At 40.3% G+C, this 21,258-nt stretch overlaps 1 protein-coding gene across 7 annotated transcripts in view; it reads left to right on the top strand.

The window, feature by feature from the left end:
* ECPAS (Ecm29 proteasome adaptor and scaffold) overlaps positions 1 to 21,258 on the top strand; it is a 130,057-nt gene that overhangs the window by 13,427 nt on the left and 95,372 nt on the right. For all 7 annotated transcript variants that reach the window (XR_002517467.2, XM_031654398.1, XM_021927282.2 and 4 more), the window contains one exon: positions 20,030 to 20,160. Coding sequence is in view for 6 of the 7 variants with exons in the window: in XM_031654398.1 (XP_031510258.1) it covers positions 20,030 to 20,160 (131 nt within the window). In the remaining variant the exon portion in view is untranslated. The remainder of the gene's footprint in view (positions 1 to 20,029; positions 20,161 to 21,258) is intronic.

Below are 21,258 nucleotides of genomic sequence, written 5' to 3'. Positions count from 1 at the left end.
CATTAAATCTAGGGCTTCTGTCTTGTCACCTGGCCCAATCTTGCCAAGCTACTCCTATGATTTCCTCTGCTTCCTCTGTGTGTGTGTGTGCGGTGGGAGGAGAGGACATGATGGGGTTGTGGGGAAGGGAGTGTGGGGTGGTAAGCAGTATGAGCAGGGAGGGATAGCCTTGTTCTGGGCTATGCTGGATTGGCAGGGAGTTTGAAGTAGCCTGGAATCATATGCAAAAGGCCGGGCACAGTGGCTCACGCCTGAAATCCCAGCACTTTGGGAGGCCGAGATGGGCGGATCACGAGGTCAGGAGTTTGAGACCATCCTGGGTAACACAGTGAAACCCCATCTCTGCTAAAAATAAAAAAAATTAGCTGAGTGTGGTGGCACGTGCCTATAGTACCCTCTACTCAGGAGGCTGAGGCAGGAGAATCGCTTGAACCTGGGACGCGGAGGTTGTGGTGAGCAGAGATGGCGCCACTGTACTCCAGCCTGGGTGACAGAGCGAGACTTCATCTCAAAAAAAAAAAAAAAGAAGGCCAGGGAAAGAAAGAAAGACTCTATCCTGACCTGTAGTGGATCCAGATGCAGGGGTTTCCAGATTAGGGTATCTGCCTGGGCCCTGTGGGGACAGACTGGTGGACTAGGGAACAGAAAGATAATCTGTCTGATTGCCTTAATTCTGTGGGGCAGGGTTACTAGCAAAGGACTCCATCAGCAAGGACCTCCTGCTCAGGACTTGGTTGCCTGTGAAGGTAGTCATTGCCACCCCTTGGGCCTTGGCTGGAGAGAGGCAGCTCCTGCAGGAACCATGATGGATTGTCTCTCTCTGATAATGGATCTTCTCCCCATTCCCAGCTTATATTTATGTTTACTGTTAGACTGCCTGACATTCTCCTTTTAAGTACATTTGCATCTGTTGAGTTCTGTAAAAAAGGCCGGGGGTAGGCGTAACTCTTTAAAAACAGGAGTAGAGATCAAATTTCTGGACATTCTTTTTTTTTTGAGACGGAGTCTTTTTTATTTTTTATTTTTTTCAGGCGGAGTCTCACTCTGTCGCTCAGGCTGGAGTGCAGTGGCGTGATCTCGGCTCACTGCAAGCTCTACCTCCCAGGTTCACGCCATTCTCCTGCCTCAGCCTCTCGAGTAGCTGGGACTACAGGCACCTACCACCATGCCTGGCTAATTTTTGTATTTTTAGTAGAGATGGGGTTTCGCTGTGTTAACCAGGATGGTCTCTATCTCCTGACCTCGTGATCCTCCCACTTTGGCCTCCCAAAGTGCTGGGATTACAGGTGTGAGCCACCACGCCTGGTGGGACAGAGTCTTGTACTGTCGCCTGGGTTAGAGTGCAGTGGCTCGATTTCGGCTCACTGCTCCGCCTCCCAGGTTCAAATGATTCTCCTGCTTCAGCCTCCCGAGTAGCTGGGATTACAGGTGCCCACCACCACGCCCAGCTAATTTTTTGTATTTTTAGTAGAGATGGGGTTTCACCATGTTGGCCAGGCTGAACTCAAACTCCTGACCTCGTGATTCACCTGCCTTGGCCTCCAAAGTGCAGGGATGACAGGCGTGAGCCACTGCACCCGGCTGCTTTGTTTTTTTAGAGACAGAGTCTTGCTCTGTTGCCCAGGCTGGAATGCAGTGGCACAGTCTTGGCTTACTGTAACCTCCGCCTCCTGGATTCAAGTGATTCTCCTGCCTCAGGCTCTCAAATAGCTGGGATTACAGGGGCCTGTTGCCATGCCCAGCTAATTAATTCTTAAAGAAGCATCCTGCTGGCCTCATTTGGGTTTTGCCAAGTATGAGAGTGGCTTTTGGGGAATTGAGATGGTATTTCAAATAGAGGAAGTCGACTTTAACTTCCAGTTAGTATCTGGTTAGATTTATAATTCACAGGATTGATCTACCAGAAAATATTAGTATTATACACAAAATCTAGATGCCAGCTAGGGCTTCCTTTCCCATAGTTTTAGCCTCAAACTCCTAATTGTACTGACTGTTAGAGTCCATTCTCTTCCCTGCCTTCCAGCCTGATGTATCCAATTTTTGTGAATTCCTTATAGGTTAGTTTCTTACTCTTTTCTTAGTTTTTGGGCTCCCATTTCTGAAAATGTTTCAGCTGGGACATGAAACACACACCACACACACAGACACACACTCTCTCTCTGTCTCTCTTTATCTCACACTCACTCTCTTTTCCCAGAATTGGTATGTCCTAGGAAAAGGTCTTGTCTAAAGAGCGCTTGATTTTCTGCTCTTTTACTGGTTCTCCCCTTCCTTTTCATCTTTTTCTGTTCTCTTCTTTTCCTTCTCTCTGCAGTAACTGCTGCACCTCTGCTGGTTTGGAGGCATGTTGTATATAGTTGTCTAGTAAGATTTAGTATCTTCACCTGCTTTCTCGCTTAAACCGTGTCATAATTTAGCATGCTAGAAGGAGCATTGGACTGTCTAGGATTTGAATCAGCCCTGCCACTTAGTAGCTTTGTAATCTTGGTCAACAGAATGTTTTCAAGGCTCTGTTTTCTCAACTGTAAATTGGAGCTATTACTACTTGCTTTACTAGAAGTTCTTTACAGGCAGGTACTGTGTTCCAGTGTGTGCTTGGAGGGTAGAGGCCTCTGGGTTCAGCTTATTTGTTTTGTTTTTTGTTTTTTGAGACTGAGTCTCACTCTGATGCCCAGGCTGGAGAGCAGTGGCGCGATCTCGGATCACTGCAACCTCTGCCTCCTGGGTTCAAGCAATTCTCCTGTCTTATCCTCCCTAGTAGCTGGGACTACAGTCACATGCTGCCACGCCTGGGTAATTTTTATATTTTTAGTAGAGATGAGATGGAATTTCACCATATTGGTCAGGCTCATCTCGAACTCCTGACCTCAGGTCCTCGGCCTCCCAAAGTGCTGGGATTACAGGCATGAGCCACTGCACCTGACCTGGATTCAGCTTCTGAATCTGTGTATCATTCACACGGTGACCTCTGGCAGGTCAGTTAGGTTGTGAGTCTATAAATGCATCTATAAGTGAGCCTCACAATTTTCTGAGGCTCAGAAGGCCATGTGAAACTGCTTTGTGACTATGATATATTTTATGTACTTATATATGTGAATCAGAAGAAAGTAAATACCATTAGAAAGAATATTATAGTGTAGTATATTTCTATAGGAACTTGATAGATCTTTTAAAAAATACCGTGTAGTGTTAGCAGTGGTCTAGATATTTTTAGCTTTCTCTTCAATCTCAGCTTCTACTTAAGACTTCTAACCTGATTTGTATTTTAAAATTTATTTTCATATTCAGAAAAAAATAATATTCTTTGTAGAAAATTTAAGCAACCTTAAAAAACCTGAAACCTGTCACTCAGAAATAACTACTCATTCTAATTCACACAAGTAATTCATGCTCATAAAGTTAGTAATGACACATAATTAAACAAACCAGAAAGAATCCTCTGAAATTCAACCAAACCAGGGATAACATTACCTTAAATAGAATCCTTTCCCTATTCCTTTTGATGGTTTACTTTTCTTGCATAATTTTTAAGGAATGTTTTGATGTTCAGGTTGTCCTGAAAGAAAACTGATTTATTGCCTTTTCTTTTCTTTTTTTTTTTCCCCTCTTCTCTTCTCTCTTCTCCTCTTTTCTCTCTTCTCCTCTTCTCTTCTTTTTTCTCTTCTCTTTTTTTCTTTTTTAACATGCTTTTTCCATTAATAATGATGTGAGGGAAAAATAAGTAATTGTAGGTTTATTGCCTTTTCTGGTCCTGTGAGAAAATAGCTTTTCCTCCCTAATTTAGAAGTTAAAGTTGTATTTTTGAGAGAGATCTGAAAAATGTGCGATTTCTGTGGACAGTTTTATTTCTCAGGAATGATTTAATGTTTTCAGAAATGTCAGTAGCTAAAAGTAGGCAACACTGAAGTCCTTAAAACTTTAGTGGTCGTTTTCTTTCTATGCGGGTAAGAGGAGGGAGAGTTCCTTCTTCGTCTTTAGATAGAGAAACTAAAGACAGGTGAATAATATAAATTTGAATTATTTAAAGGAAAATAAATGAGCTGGGTGTGGTGGCTCATGCCTGTAATCCCAGCACTTTGGGAGGCTGAAGTGGGAGGATTGCTTGGGCAACATAGGATGACCTCATCTCTACAAAAAATAAAACAATTAGATGAGTGCAGTGGCATATGTTTATGATTCTAGCTACTTCCAGAAGCTGAGGTGGGAGAATGGATTGAGACTGCAGTGAGCTGTAACTGCACCACTGCACCCCAGCTTGGGCAACAGCAGAACCTTGTCTCCAAAACAAAAACACATGTGTGTATTTATACATAATTTATATTTTTAGTAGATTTTTTTCCTCCTACATGAATGTCACACTTAACATGAGCTAAACTGGATTTTTGTTTTGTTTTGGAATTTTGAGATTCTCAGGGTTTTGATACTTTTCCTTTGAGATCAAATGTTCTTTTTGTTCTTTCTTTCTTTTTTTTTATTTTTTGAGACGGAGTCTCAAATGTTCTTTTTGTTCTTTCTTTCTTTTTTTTTATTTTTTGAGACGGAGTCTCGCTCTGTCACCCAGGCTGGAGTGCAATGGTGCAATCTTGGCTCACTGCAACCTCTACCTCCCGAGTTCAAGTGATTCTCCTGCCTCAGCCTCCTGAATAGCTGGGATTACAGATGCACACCATCACGCCCAGCTAATTTTTGTATTTTTAGTAGAGACGGGGTTTCATCATGTTGGCCAAGCTGGTCTTGAACTCCTGACCTTGTGATCACTTACCTCGGCCTCCCAAAATGCTGGGATTACAGGTGTGAGCCACCGTGCCCTGCCTCTTTTTGTTCTTTCATATGCTTTAAGGTTCCTTTTAAGCTTTAAAGTTCTGTGATTAAGAAATTTTTTTTCTTGTCTTTAAAACATGGATTTTTGGAAAATATTTGCTCTGTATACTTTTTTTTTCTTTTTCTTTTTGGTACAGGATCTTGCTCTTTTACCTGGGCTGGAGCGCAGAGGCATGATCTAGCTCACTGCAGCCTCAACCTCCTGAGCTGAAGTGATTTTCCCACCTCAGCGCCCTGCGTAGCTGGGACTACAGGCACGTACCACCACGCCTGGCTCATTTTTCAATTTTTTGTAGAGACAGGGTCTTGCTGTGTTGCTTAGGCTGGTCTCAAACTCCTGGGCTCCAGTGATTCTTCTGCCTTAGCTTCCCAGAGTGCTGGGATTACAGGAGTGAGCCACTGCATATGCCGGCCTGTATGCTGTTTTTTTTCTAATCAAAAAATGTATTTTCACTGAAAAATATTTGAAAAGTATTAAGAAGAACAATTACTGATGTATTTTATTTCCCTTTTTATATAATTATAAAATAAAATTATCATGGAATATATATATCCTTTTAAAAATAATGAATTATTTCAACCATGAAGGAAAGTATGGAGAGTAATGTTGAGATGGAGTTTTTTTGCTCTTGTCGCCCAAGCTGGAGTGCAATGGCGCGATCTTGACTCACTGCAACCTCCTTCTCCCGGGTTCAAGCGATTCTCCTGCCTCAACCTCCCGAGTAGCTGGGATTACAGGTGCCCGCCACCATGCCTGGCTAATTTTTGTATTTTAAGTAGAGATGGGGTTTCACCATGTTGGCCAACCTGGTCTCAAACTCCTGACCTTAGGTGATCCACCCACCTTGGCCTCCCAAAGTGCTGGGATTACAGGTGTGAGCCACCGTGCCCAGCCTTGGAGAGTAACCTTATTAACATTTATGTATGTCTAACTCATCTTTGTCAAATTTTTACATTTTTTGCTATTAGCTTCAGGTCTTGTATTTTATTTTAATTAATTAATTTATTTATTTATTTTGAGATGGAGTTTTGCTCTTGTTGCCCAGGCTGGAGTGCAGTGGGGCGATTTTGGCTCACTGCAACCTCCACCTCCCGGGTTTAAGCTATTCTCCTGCCTCAGCCTCCTTGTATTTTTAGTAGAGATGGAGTTTCTCCATTTTGGTCAGGCTGGTCTCAAACTCCTGACCTCAGGTGATCCACTCGCCTTGGCTTTCCAAAGTTTTGGGAATACAAGCATGAGCCACTGTGCCCGGCCTTATTTTTTTAAATAAACATTGCAGATGTAATTCAGACACCCTGTGTTACTCCTTATCATATCATTTTTCTTTTCTTCCCTTTTTCCTCTCTTTCCTCTTCCCCTCCTTCCCTCTCCGTTCTCATTCAGAGATTGTCATTGCTGTGATGTATATATCATACTCTATATGTATTGCATTTAAAAACTTTCCATAAATGGGACTAAACTGTACATATCCTTCTGCAACTTATTTTGTTTGATATTAGATTTTTCAGATATGGTCTTGTTGGCTCATGTGACATATAATTCTTGTTTATTTATTTCAATTGTTGTGTGACTCTGCATATTTATTCCTTCTCCTGTTGACTGATATTTAGATTGTTTATATGTTTTTGCTTTTACTAATCCTGGGCTGTGAACACTTTCACACATGTGTCCTTGTGCTTGTCTCTTCCTGGGAGAGTTCCTTTTTTTTTTTTTTTCCCTTTTGAGACAGGATCTTGCTCAGTTCTCAGTTGCCCAGGCTGGAGTGCAGGGACATGATCACGACTCATTGCAGGCTTGAGGGATTCTCCCACCTCAGCCTCCCGAGTGCTGAGTAGCTGGGACTACAGGTGCATACCACCATGCCTGGCTAATTTTTTATTTTTTTATTTTTTATTTTTGTAGATACAGAGTTTTGCCATGTTGCCCAGGCTGGTCTTGAACTCCTGAGCTCAAGCCATCTGATTACCTCAGCCTCCTAAAGTGCTGGGATTAAAGGCGTGAGCCACCACACTCAGCCTCTGGGAGAGTTTTTTTCTAAGACAGTGTTACATAAAGTGTTGTCTGAGCACTGGGGAATTATTTCTGGCAAATAAGGAACTTGCCTCAAAATGTAAATCAACTATCACTGTTAATTTATTTAACACTTCTTATTCTAGCAGCACTTTTTCAATAAAAGGTGTTCCTTATCTCTTTGCTGACTGGTGATAAACAGTTTGTAGATGGGCTTCTTGAATGGCAGAATTACTAGGTGGAAGGGTATGTTCCTCTTCAACTTTGCTAGGGATGTCTTTATTGCAGAATTGCTCTTCAGAGGTTGTATTGATATGTACCCCATCAGTAGTGAACCAGAGTTCTTGGTTTGTTTACCATCTTTGCCAACATTTGGTACTGTTAGATTTGGATCTTTTTTTTCTGATGTGTAGTCCATTTTTTTCTTCTCTGATTCTTAATGGCATTTTTGTCAATCTCAAGTTTCCGTGTATTCCCAGTTCTCTTTCTGTGTTCTCTGTTTTAATCTATTGATTTGTCTATGTGCTGACAGTTGCATTTGCCACACTGAATCTTAATTGTCATAGCTTTATAAGTCTTGAAATCTGATTGAGCCACTCCTACCTCACTTTTATGGAAGATTGACAGTTAGTCTTGGCTCTTTGCTATTACATATTCTGTTCCATTCATATTCCATAGGAATTTTATAATTTTTTTCAGCTTTCACAAAGCACTGTTTTCTGTAGAGAATGTTTGACTGTGGGGGGTTTCCATCTTTGCAATATTGAGTTTATTTGTGAGCATTAGTGCTGTTTACCACTTATTTCTAGTTCTCTCTTTTGGGCACAAAATATAATTTAGTGCTGGGACAGAGTGAGGGACATGCGATTAGTTTCACCACAGTAGGGTTGAATTGAGCCAGAAGGATTGAGGATATGGCACTAACTGGCAGTGTTTGAGATAGTGTTGCCTCTATCAACCGACTCCAGTGAGCAGAGCCCTCCTCCTGATCTATGATTGAGGCGTAGTCCAGGTGAGAAACTAATGTTGGTTGTTTTTAAGCCATGGAGACTTGGGGGTTATTATCATTAACCTATCCTGACATGGAAATCCATGAATGTAGTTGGGCGTGGTGGCTCATACCTGTAATCCCAGCACTTTTGGAGGCTGAGGTGGGTGGATCACCTGAGGTCGGGAGTTAGAGACCAGTCTGACCAACATGGTGAAACTGCATCTCTACAAAAAATACAAAATTAGCCAGGTGTGGTGGCGCATGCCTGTAATCCCAGCTATTTGGGAGGCTGAGGCAGGAGAATCGCTTGAACCTAGGAGGCAGAGGTTGCAGTGAGCCGAGATCGCACCACTGCACTCCAGCCTGGGTGACAGAATGAAACTCCGTCTCAAAAGAAGGAAAAAACAAAACAAAAAACAACAAAAAAGTCCATGAATGTTATGCTTTTGCATTAATTTAGATGTTATGAATTATAGTTAGGATTATAATTTTCTCTGTAAAGGACTATGACATGTTTCATTAGATTTATTTCCAAATAACTTGTAGTTTTTATTGCCATTGTTAATTATACGTTTTTAAAAGCTACGTTGTCTCATACTTTGTTCTCATTTATCTCAGTTGACTTCTGTACTCTAATCTTGTATGCAACATGATTAACTTTCTTAGTTTACATACCCTATCCCATAAATATCATGTAATCTGTGAATAATGACAGTTTTTAGTATCTCCTACTTCCATATTGCATTTTCTAGTGGTTTCAGTTCTATTTGCTTAGAAGTGATGATAGTGCACATCTTGTTTCTGATTTTGTATGAGATATATTTGCTGTAGATTTTACATAGATGCTTTTTGTCAGATTATGAAAGTTTTTTCAGTGATGGGTATTTCCAGCTCCACATTTATAAGCTACTCTTTGGGACAGATTCTGCTAATCATATTTTTCAGACTCCCTTACCATCTAGCTTCTTGTTTTAAGATATCTTTTCCTATCTCGAGGTAATGAGAATATTCTTTATTTCTCTAGAAACTTTATTGTTTTACCTTTGACATTTAGATTTATGATCCATCTGGAATTGATTTTCTTTTATGTATAATGATATGGCTTGGCTCTGTGTCCCCATCCAAATCTCATCTTGTGGCTCCCATAATTCCCATGTGCTGTGGGAGGAATGCAGTGGGAGATGATTGAGTCATGGGGGTGAGTCTCTCCCGTGTTGTTCTGGTGATAGTGAATGGGTCTTAGGAGGTCTGATGGTTTTAAAAACAGGAGTTTGCCTGTACAAGCTGTCTCTTTGCCTGCTGCCATCCATGTTAAGATGTGACTTGCTCCTCCTTGCCTTCTGCCATGATTGAGAGGCTTCCCTAGCTACATGGAACTGTAGTTCTCCATTAAACCTCTTTCCTTTGTAAATTCCCTAGTCTTGGATATGTCTTTATCAGCATCATGAAAATGGACTAATAGATATGGTGTGAGGTAGGGATTAAATATTGTTCTCCCATATTGCAATATGGTTGATCTAACACCATTTTTTGAAAAGACCATCATTGGCCGGGCGCGGTGGCTCAAGCCTGTAATCCCAGCACTTTGGGAGGCCGAGACGGGCGGATCACGAGGTCAGGAGATCGAGACCATCCTGGCTAACACGGTGAAACCCCGTCTCTACTAAAAAATAAAAAAAAAATTAGCCGGGTGAGGTGGCGGGCGCCTGTAGTCCCAGCTACTCGGGAGGCTGAGGCAGGAGAATGGCGGGAACCCGGGAGGCGGAGCTTGCAGTGAGCTGAGATCCGGCCACTGCACTCCAGCCCGGGCGACAGAGCGAGAACCCCGCTCCAAAAAAAAAAAAAAAAAAAAAGAAAAGACCATCATTTACTTACTGCATTGCAGTGATACTTCTGTTGTAAACCAGGTGAGTATATACATATTTGTCTTTTATGCATTTTCTATTTTGTTCAAGTGGTCTACTTATTTTTTGTTAGCATAGTACACTTTTAATTACTGTAGTTTTTATTTTATGTGTTTATTTTTTTGAGACAAGGTCTTGCTCTGTTGCCCAGGCTGGAGTGCAGTGGCATGATCGTGGCTCACTGCAACCTCTACCTCCTGGGCTCAAGCAGTTCTCCCACCTAAGCCTCTCAAGTAGCAGGGACTACAGGTGCACGCCACCACGCCCAGCTAAATTTTTTTTTTTTTTTGTAGGGATGAGGTTTCACCATGTTGCCCAGACTGGTCTCAAACTCCTGAGCTCAAGCGATCAGCCTGCCTTGCCCTCCCAAAGTGCTGGAATTACAGGGCTGAGCCACTGTGCCCAGCCTACTGTAGTTAGCCTTGAAATCTGACCAAAGACGTCTAACTGTTTTTTCTCTTCAAGATAGTTTTGGCAAATCTTGGTCCTTTGCATTTCTTTAAATTATAGAAAGAATCAACTCTTTTTTTTTTCTTCTAGTGGTGTCCACACTTTTAAAAATTATTCATCCACTCATTCATTGATTGATTGAGATAGTTAGTATCTTCTTATGTTGCCCAGGCTGGCCTGGAACCACTATAGGCTTGAGCCACTGTGCCTGGCTCTAGGATCAGCTTTAGTGTTACCCAAGATACCTGATGGATTGTGCTTGGATTGTATTGTCTATAGATGAATTTGGGGAGAATTGACATCTTATTAATATTTTCTAATCTGTGAATATGGTGTATCCTTTAAGTTTTCCTTAATTTCTCATAGTGGTGTATTTTAGTTTTCTTTGTAGGCGTCTTACATATTTTTCCCTAGATTAATTCCCAGCTATTTGATGTGTTTTGATGTCATTGTAATAGGTGTTTTCAAATTTTGTTTTCTAATGGTTTATTACTATTATATAGGAAACCAATTTATTTGTGTGTTTTGTTATTCTATTAATTTTTCCATAGATTGCTTTGGATTTTTTGTGTACCAGTCATTATCTTTAAATAATGAAAACGTTATTTTTTCCTTTCTAATCTTAATGCATTTTATTTTTCTTTGTCTTACTGCTCTGAATAAAACTTGCAGTACAAATTTGAATAGAATTGGTAATAGTGAACATCTTTGCCTTGTTCCTGAACTCAGAGGAAAAGTGTTCGATATTTTACCTTTAGATATAATGTTTGCTGTAAATAAAAATCTCTTATCAGATTAAGGAAGTTCTCTTTTCTTCCTTGTCTATTCAACATGAATAGTTTGTTCCCATCTGTTTAGCATGAACAGATGTTGAATTTGATCAAATGCCTTTTCTGTATATATTGATCATATGATTGTTATTCTCTATTGTGTTAATGTGGCAGATTACACTGATTTTAAATGTTAAACCAACTTTGCATCTTTAGAATAAATCCAATTTTGGTATGATGTATTATCCTTTTTATGTGTCACTGGATTTGACTTACATATTTTTTACTTATGTATTATGATTTCAATATTATTTTATTATCTAATTTGCCTCTATATTCATGAGAAATATCTTTTATTTGCTTTTATCTTTCTTTCTGGGGATACCCTTGTTTGGTATCAAGGTTATTCTGGCCTCTTAACATCAGGGATGTGCCATCCCCTTACCCCACCTTTTTCTCTTCTCTGGAAGAAGTTATGAAGGAGAATTTGCCAGTGAATTCATAAGGTCCTGGCACTTTTTTTGTGTAGGGAGGTTTTAAATAAAACAGTCCATATTTGTGGTAATTTAAAATGAACCAGTTTTTTAAAGCAGAATTTATAATTGCAAGTTGTGTCACTGTGGTCTGTCTTTAGAAGTAATTAAAAAAACCCTTAAAATCATGTAATTATGACTTTGTACTAAGTTATGCCTCCATATGATGAGCTCTTGTGTCTCTGAGGTATTGTCACATGGGATTTTTAGCTTTCTGGCCTGGCTCAGTTTTCCTTTGGTGGTAGTACATGGGGTTATTAACATACCTAGCATAGGATTCCTACTGTAGGTGAGATTCTACTAATAATTTATGTTTTGCTCCCAACTGATGGAATATGTGTTCTCAAATATTTTGTAGACTCCTGATTTATTAAAATACTTATTTTTATAGTAGTAGTTAGCTTTATTTAAAAAGGAGGTAAAGTTAGCCAGATATGATGGCTCATACCTATAATTCCAGCACTTTGGGAGTTTGAGGCAGGAGGATTGCTTGAGGCCAGGAGTTCACAAGCAGCCTGGGCAACATAGACCTCATTTCTACAAAAAATACAAAAAAGAAAAAGAAAATTTCTTCTTGCCACTGAGCTTAAGGGGGGGGGGGAAGAAAAAGGTAAAATTAAAGGAATAATGTATTCTGAGAGATAATAATTATATATAATGTTTATATAACATATAGAAAATATTTTATATCATATATAATTACTCTGCCAAACCTAACCGGTTAAGGGCATAGCCCTCCACTAGACTGAATCGACTTCATACGCCACCTACAAGTTCCTGTGATCCCAGAGCCCCCCTCACTTTTGACCTGTTGGATACCGATTTGGGGGTCTCCATGGACCCCCCTCAGGTTTAATCATTAGCTAGAATGAGTCAGAACTCAGGAAAGCCCTGTATTTATGGTTATAGTTTTATAGAAAAGGATACAAGTTAAAACCAGCCAAAGGGAGAGACATGTAGGGCAAGGCCTGAGAGGGTTCCAGATGCAAAGTTTCTGTTGTGTCAGGGTACTTTTCTGGCACAGCGATGTGTGATAATACACACAATGCACTGCTGATCACAGAAGCTCACCAGCTGGCCTGAACTTTGGTGTCCAGGGTTTTACTGACCAGGCATGATTGATTGATTGAATCATTGCCCATGTGACTCGATTTCTAACACCCCTCCCCCTCCAACCCTTCTCCTTGCCCAACTCCCCTAATCACCTGGCTGAAACCTGCAAGATGGTTAGTCTTTCTAGTGTAATCAACCCCCATCCTAAGTTCTCTCTTAGCATGAACAGTCTAGGGGCCCACTATGAGTTACTTCCTCAGCATAAGTTATCAGATGTGATTAGAGGGTCCTGCTATGAATAACAAAGGCACTTCAGTTACTGGGGAAATCCCAAGGGTATAGCGCTTACCTCTCAGGAACATGGACAGAGGCCACTGAAATTCTTTATTACACAAGAATATAAAAGCTGCACATATAATATGATAGCCATTATAACATTATATAATGTTTCACAACATTCTTGTGAAGCAATCTTATGCTGTTCCTAATAGACAAGTTCGTTAATAACCTTAGGTTTAGTTTACTAACTAAAACCAGTAATGTATCTGACATGAAAATATAGGTCCATTGGCTCCTTTATATCATAGACTCTTGGAGAGAATCATTAATTGGGCTTTCACAAGTGTATGTTAATAATAATTGTATAGTTTATAAATAATTGCCCCTTTGGAATTGTCCCCATAATATATGCAAAGGAGGAATTTTATACTTCTTTTAATGTGTGTTTCTCATATGTGTGTATATATATGCACACAAAATCTAGACACTTCTTTTAGCAGAAATTCTCTTTAGTTGGTTGATATGAAATAAAGGATATTTTCCTAAATCATATTAGTAACTGAAGATTTGGAAAACTGTCTGTATATGTTTGTATTTTTTCAGTGATTAGACACTGATGTAAATGCTATTGGGGTAGGGGGAAGAAAGAATAGGAGATTTATTTTTGATTTGTTTGATTGTGTGGATTAATGCTGCTGTAAATTTATATTCACTAACCTCAATTGGGTCCTTTACACTTTCTTCACATTTGTAGTTCATTTTACCAAACAAATTTTTCCTGTCACTCTGTGGCAAGCCTTTTCCTACCATTGTCACACTGCTGACTTGCCCTCTGCTCTCCAAATCTCAGAAGAAGACTTTGCCTTCTTTTTTACAGAAATAATAGAAACCATCAGAAGGGAATTCTTTCAGGCCCTTCCATAAAATTTGTAACATTGATTTTATCAACACCAGTCTTCCTGTTCCCCTCCTATTATAATGGCAGAGATGGCCTTCCTGTCCTATCTAAGGTAATTTCTCAGACCTTGTGCTGAATCTTAATCTCTCCCATATTCTCAGGGTCACAGTCTAATAATTTTTTCCCTCTTCAATCTCTCTTTCTCTAGTGGCTTTTTCCTGTTGCTATTTAAATGTGCTCAGAGCTCTTACTTGATTGAAATAATGAAAAATAACTTCCCCTCCCCTTTTCATAACTAAAAGTTTCTAAAGAGTTGTCATTTACTGTATTCCTCACATCCTTTTTAATCTTCCACTGATTCCTCTAGCCTGCACAGTCTGCTTTTGTCTCTACCACTTCAATGAAACTACTTGAGCCAAGGTCAGGTGTGAACTCTATTGCTAAATGAACTGGATTCTTTTCAGTTCTTACCTTGCATGATCTTTTTGCATCATTTGAAGATGGTTGACTGCTGTCTCCTAGGAAAATCTTTCCTAATTATTCTGACCCCATGTTTTCTTTCTGTTTTTGTGTGTTGCCTACCATTCCCTTTTTCAGACTTTCCTTCTTCTGCATTTAAATGCTGTTATTCGCAAACAGTCTGTCCCAGGCCTTCTGTTATTTTCTTTCTACATGCAGTTATCATGTACCTGTGAGGTAAGCCTGGACAACATCCGTGCCTCTTCCCTCTTCACTCTTTATACCCATGACCACCAAGCTCTGGCGCATGGTAGAGTTTCAGTAGATATTTGAATGAGTGACCTACATAGGAGAATGAGTGCTTGACTGTGAAACTGGGAGGGTGCTGGGCCTTGAAGGAGGAGAGAATTTTGATGAGCGGGGAGGAGGAGGAGAAAGGTTGAATTGCAGCTGGTCACATATGGAGTTAGCTTCTTATTTGTAGTAGTGAGTTCTCTCTAATGTTGTTTTCTGACCTTTGAATTTGTATGTTTTTCCATTTTTGTAAAAAATATTGCCTGAATGAGATACGTTCTAGTGAACCTTTGGATATTCTTTCAAATAAAACTTCCTGTATAAGGTATAGTATGTATAGTATGTGTACCCGATAGAAAAAGGGTCATTCTTGGAGACAGTTGTATGGTATAGGCAAGGATTTTTAGACTAAAGTTCGGAAGACTCCATTCTTATTCTTACTCTGTTGCTAATTACATCTGTGACCTTGGGCAAGTCCTTAAAACTCACTGTGCTTTTTTATGTTATATAATCTTTCAGTCTTCTTCAGTTCTGTTTTGAATCCAGTACAAATCTTTCTTTATGCAGCCTTCCAAATAAATTTTCTTCTTGACTTGGGGGGTAGTCACAAGATTGTTTATAATAATTCATTAAACTGTGCATTTGTTTTGAATGATTTTCTGTATGTATTATTACACAGTTAAGAAGATTTTTAAAACCCACAAAAGACTTGTTTCCTACATCCCTCCATATAGCAAAAGAAAATTCCAGATGGATCAAAGAGTTGAATGTAGAAAGCAAAATCATAAGTGTACTTGGAAGAAAACATAGATGAATATACCTGCCAGGAGACTCCCAGTTTACCCCTAGCTTCAGTGATTGTCTAGTAGGACTCACAGGATTCAGCATATATTTGTACTCCCAGCTAAGATTTAGTATGGCAAGGCCACCAAAGGGAAAAGTCATGTGAGTGAAGTCTGGAGGAAACCAAGTGCAAGCTTCCAAGAATCTTCTGGTGGAGTCACACAGGACATGCTTGATTCCTCCAGAAGTGATCGTGACAGCACGTGTGAAATGGTATCCACCAGAGATGGTCATCAGAGACTCGGTGCCTCAGGTTTTTATTTGGGGCTGGTCATGTTTGTACCTTCTTCCTGAAATGAACCAAAATTCCTCCCTGAAGGGAAGCTGGTGTATAAACAACATTATTTGTACAGACAGGCACAGTGAACCACTCTTAGCAGTTCTGGAAATGGTGGGAACCCTGCTGAAATCCAGGTTTCCAGATGTCAGCCACAGGCCAGCCTCAGCTAGAAAGCACGTCTTTCTTTGTTTTTTTTGAGATGCAGTCTCGCTCTGTCACCCAGGCTGGAGTGCAGTGGCGTGATGTCTGCTCACTGCAAACTTGCAGACTCCGCCCCCTGGGTTCATGCCACTCTCCTGCCTCAGCCTCCCAAGTAGCTGGGACTATAGGCGCCCACTACCACGCCAGGCTAATTTTTTGTATTTTTAGTAGAAACAGGGTTTCAGCATGTTTGCCAGGATGGTCTTGATCTCCTGACCTCATGATCCGCCCGCCTGGGCCTCCCAAAGTGCTGGGATTATAGGTGTGAGCCACCACGCCCAGCCGAAAGCAAGTCTTTCTATAGGTAGCAGTCCTAGGTCTGTGTTAACTCTTCTCTACACAATATAATATTTAAAAATATTTTGCAGTGAAAATGACTTTTCTAAGCATCCCTAGAAACTCAGAAGTCATATAGGGAAGGAATGGTAAGTTCAACTGTACTCAAAAGACTTAGGCCGGGTGCAGTGGCTCATACTTGTAATCCCAGCACTTTGGGAGGCCAAAGTGTGAGGATCGCTTGAGGCCAGGAATTCAAGACCAGAGACCTCTGTCTCTACAAAAAATAAAAAATCAGCTGGGTGTGGTGGCGTATGCCTGTAGTCCAGGCTCCATGGGAGACTTAAGTAGAAGAACAGCTTGAGGCCAGGAGGTTGAGGCTGCAGTGAGCCGTGATAGCGCCACTGCACTCTAGCCTGGGTGACGGCAAGACCCTGTCTTATTTAAAAAAAAAAAAAAAAAAAAAGGAAAAGAAACATGTAGCATTTGGTTGTATCTGTAGATGTTGACCTTTCTTCCTTTTTGTGAGATTTGAACAAGCTTATCTTTTATTTAAGTATAGATGGGTCTGTGAAGATGACCTAACAGTGTTAGATTGATTCACCTCAAAGCAGGTAGAAGGCTTTACTTTTTCCTCTGGTATACCTAGCCTGTTTTAGCAGGACCCTCTCACATGGCGGTTGGTGCTCTTTCTTCCCATTCCCATGTTCTCATAATTGTATTGTGTTTAGGATGTCACATTTGCCTGTCTTGTGAGGGAGAGAAGATATTAGGTACTATGCTGGGCATACATAGAAGCATCCAAATCATTGCGTGAAAAGTAACAAGGACCAGATATTCCACACCCTCCTGCTGCTGCCGCCTCCCTGCCCGCCCCCCGTCCCCCACCGTTTTCTTTAACTTTGACAGAGATTCTCTAGGTCAGTTTATTATGAAGAGTTTAATTTTCTACCTTTGTCCACAGAACAATTCTTTTCCAATTTCTGTAGCTCAGATTTGTAGTTTCTACGGCCTAAGAGCTGTAAGGCACTAAGAAGCTGCTCCCTTACTTGTAACTTCCGCAAGCACTGTGGGTTGAACTCAGCATTCCTGAGAACTTCTTTTACTGCAGCATTCAGCGTTTATCAAATGGAATCACTGGTAGTCTCAGAATGAGCCTGTCTTTCTTTCTTCCCTCCCTTCTTTCTTTTTGTTACTAATTTTTTAAACTAAACTTGTGACTTTATTTGGATTTTACCAGTTTTTCAAAAACATTAATGTCCTTTTCCCCCACTCCAGGATCCTGTGCAAGGCAGCATTTAGTTGTGATGTTTTCCAGCTTTCTTTGGTCTGAGACAGTTTTTTTAGTCATTTCTTGTTTTTCATGATCTTGAAAGTCCTGGGGAGTACTGGCCAGGTGTCTTATAGAGTGTCCCCCAGTTTGGGTTTTTCTGTTGTTTTACTCATGATTATATTTGGGTTATGGGTTTTTGTTATGAATGCCAGAGAGGTAAAATGCCTTTCTTGTCACATCATTTCAGGGACACATGATATCTACATGACATCATGAGGTTAACCTTCTTACTGGACTAAGATAGTATTTGGCAGTTTTCTCTACTGTGAAGTTAACATTTCTCCCTTTTCGTATTCTAAGGAAGCAGTCACTGAATCTAGTCTACCCTCAAGGGGGAGGGTGGGTAGGAATTAAGCTCCACCTCCTATAGGGGGAAATAGCCACATATATTATTTTGAATTTTTCCTATAAGAAAAATTTGCCTCTCCCCCCCCAATTTCTTTAATCATTCAATAATTATTTCCATCAGTATGAACTCATGTAGATTTACATTTTGGCTTATAATCCAACGCTGTTATTTATTTTATTCCTTCTACTGTCATGGCTTGGGCCATTAGGAGTTCTTTCAGGTTGGTTCCTGTATCCCTTTGACTTGTTCCATGTTCCATTTCTTTATTTTTGAGACAGGGTCTTACTCTGTCACCCAGGCTGGAGTGCAGTGGCACCATCATGGCTCGCTGTAGCCTCAACCTCCCAGGCCCAAGCAATTCTCCTACCTCAGACTCTGGAGTAGCTGGGACCATAGGCACTTGCCAACATGCCTGGCTAATTTTTTCTTTTTCTTGTAGAGATGGGGGTGTCTCTGTGTTGATCAGGCTGGTCTTGAACTCCTGGCCTTAAGCAATCCTCCCTCCTTGGCCTCTCAAAGTGTTTGGATTATAGGCATGAGCCACTGTGCCTGACCCCATGTTCCATTTCCTTTAAGGCACTGCAAGATGCTTCATACTCATCTTGTTTTTGCCCTGCCCCAGTCCCTAGACTCAGGCCTTTTTCCAAGCAGCTTGGTTCCTTTTGCTGGAGAATGGTATTGAAAAACAAGATCAATTCTGGGTGTTGGGTATGCTTGTTGCTACTAGGATGTCATTGCTTCTGCCCCTCTCAGAATTGACCGATCGATCTGTTGATCTATCTGTCTGTCTATCCATGTATCTGTCTACATCTCTGTCATTGATCCATCTATTGAGCAATCTGTATCTATGTAATCTATCTTCCTTTAGAAAATTATTGTGGGAAATTTCTGGCAAACACAATAGTAATTTTCAGTATCTGTTATGAAGCTTGAATAATTATCAATTAGTGGCAATCTTGGTTTTACTTATATAACCCCTCCCCAGTGTCTCCTCATTTTTTTTTTTTTAATTTTTTATTCTTTTTGAGACGGAGTCTGGCTCTGTCGTCCAGACTGGAGTGCAGTGGCGCAATCTCGGCTCACTGCAAGCTCTGCCTCCTAGGTTCACACCATTCTCCTGCCTCAGCCTCCCGGGTAGCTGGGACTCCAGGTGCCTGCCACCATGCCCGGCTAATTTTTTGTATTTTTAGTAGAGATGGGTTTCACCGTGTTAAATATAGGATGGCCCCGATGTCCTGACCTTGTGATCCGCCTGCCTCGGCCTCCCAAAGTGCTGGGATTACAGGTGTGAGCCACCACGCCTGGCCGTCTCCTCATTATTTAAAGAAAATTCTACTGGCTATTATTTCACCTGCAGATATTTCCATCTTTATCTCTAAAAAATGACTCCTTTAAATATATATATTTAAATTGAAGTATAGTAGATACAGTAGAAGGTATGAAAGTGTAGAGTTTGATGAATTTTTATAAATGTATTTATCTCTGTAATTACGCAGATTGAAATATAGAACATTTTTAGCTCATTAGAAAACTCCCTAATTCCCATTGACAATTTTTGTAGGGACCTTTAAAAAACAAGCATAATCACAGTACCATTCTAGTACCTAAAACAATTTTAACAGTAATTCCCTAAAATCAAATATCTAGTTGTTTGCGTAGGCTACCCTTTCATCCCCATCTTCCCGCTTGCCCCAGCAGTGTACTGGTTGAAGAAGTTGCCTTGTCTGTAGTTTATCACAGTCTGGGTTTTGCTGAGAGTATCCCCATGGTGTCATTTAACATGTCTCTCATAGTGACTTTCTTGGGGAAACTTGGCTGTTTCTTTCTAACTAGGTAACCCTAACACAGTAATGGGCAGTGATTCTGCCTTTGGAGAAACTTCATCAGTAAGATAATTTCACCAGGGATAGATATATTGTCCCTAATAACTAATGGTTGATTAAAGTTTTGCTCCCTTGTTCTACTAACTAGTTCCAGAAAATGCCTTCAGAAATCTTGTATCCTTTCCAGTATCCAGTTAAAACTGAATAACCTTGCATGTGGGAGAGAATTTTTTTGTTCTTGGGTTTGTTTTCTTCCATTCTAAAAGGTAGACCAGGATAGAACAATTCACCTTTTTGGTGTTGTTTTGTAGCTCTGTCAAAATATCTGTACAGGGCTAGCTATGGTTAAAGTTCTGACTAAAGGATTGCGGTACAGAAGAAAGGAATAAGCTATGAAAATAATTGGTCTTGGTTGTTTTGGTTTGCTAAATTCTCTCTCTTTTTTTCTTTTTATATTATAGATCAGCTTGAACGAGTCTTTTTACGACTTGGCCATGCTGAAACAGATGAACAATTACAGAATATTATATCTAAATTCCTTCCTCCTGTTTTGCTCAAACTATCTAGCACCCAAGAAGGAGTACGTAAAAAGGTAAGCATGTTGGGACAGCTGGGGGAATTAAATAATGAATAAATGAATACACATTATCAAGTGAGTTCTCTGTTCCCATTATTGAATTCTAGGTTTGTGATCTTAATTATGGCCTTTCAAAATGGAGAGTAAGTATAGAACCAGCTTTTATGATTTAAAAGTAGCTTTTGTATCCTTAGCACAGCTGTCTTTAGCACCAACTGTCTACTTGGCATCAGTGCCAGATAATATAATTGAGATAATTATCCTGGAATGGATGGAGACATGATCTGAAATCCATGCCCTTGATTCCAACATGAAAGTCGTGTGGTAATGGGGCAAAAATATTCTTTAGTTAGTTGTTGACAAAGACTATAATTTTAACTAAAAGTAAGCAAAATAAAAAAAATTTAAGCGAAGTATTGTATAGCTCCTGTTTTAGGATTCTGCAAAGTACTCTTACAAAAGGTTGGATAACTGTCACATCAGTATTTTCATTTTCATTTTCTTTCTTTTTTTTGAGATAGGGTCTCACTCTGTCACCCAGGCTGGAGTGCAGTGGCACAATCACAGCTCACAACAGCCTCCATCATCTGGGCTCACGCCATCCTACCTCAGCCTCCCAAGTAGCTGGGACTACAGGTGCAGACCACCATGCCTGGCTGATGTTTAAATTTTTTGTAGAAACAGGGTTTCACTTTGTTGCCCAGGCTGGTCTCAAATTCCTGAGCTCAAGCGATCCACCTGCCTCGGCCTCCCAAAGTGCTGGGATTATAGGTGTGAGCCACTGTGCCTGGCCAGTATTTTTATTTTTTAATGGAACTGTTCTACATGGAACATTTTCCCCTTGAGTTGTAGAATTGTTCATTAGTCTTCCAGTATATTTATAATAGGTCATCCAGTCTTTGAGCTATAGTCAGGTTTTATTCCTTGGGCCACTCTAATTGGCAGTGACTTCCTGGAGGTCTGCCCTGAGAGGATTCCAAAGTCTGATTTGGGTTCAGTGCAGAAAGAGTATCTTTAAGAATGTCTTTTATGTTTATGTTTCTTTACAGGAGGGAATGGCATTCTTGTCATGTATTTGGCATGTCTGCTGTTAATCCTTCTTTGCTGAGATAG

Source organism: Papio anubis, chromosome 13, assembly GCF_008728515.1.
Source record: "Papio anubis isolate 15944 chromosome 13, Panubis1.0, whole genome shotgun sequence".
Taxonomy (NCBI): Eukaryota; Metazoa; Chordata; class Mammalia; order Primates; family Cercopithecidae; genus Papio; species Papio anubis.
This window is presented reverse-complemented; position numbering and strand designations above follow the sequence as displayed.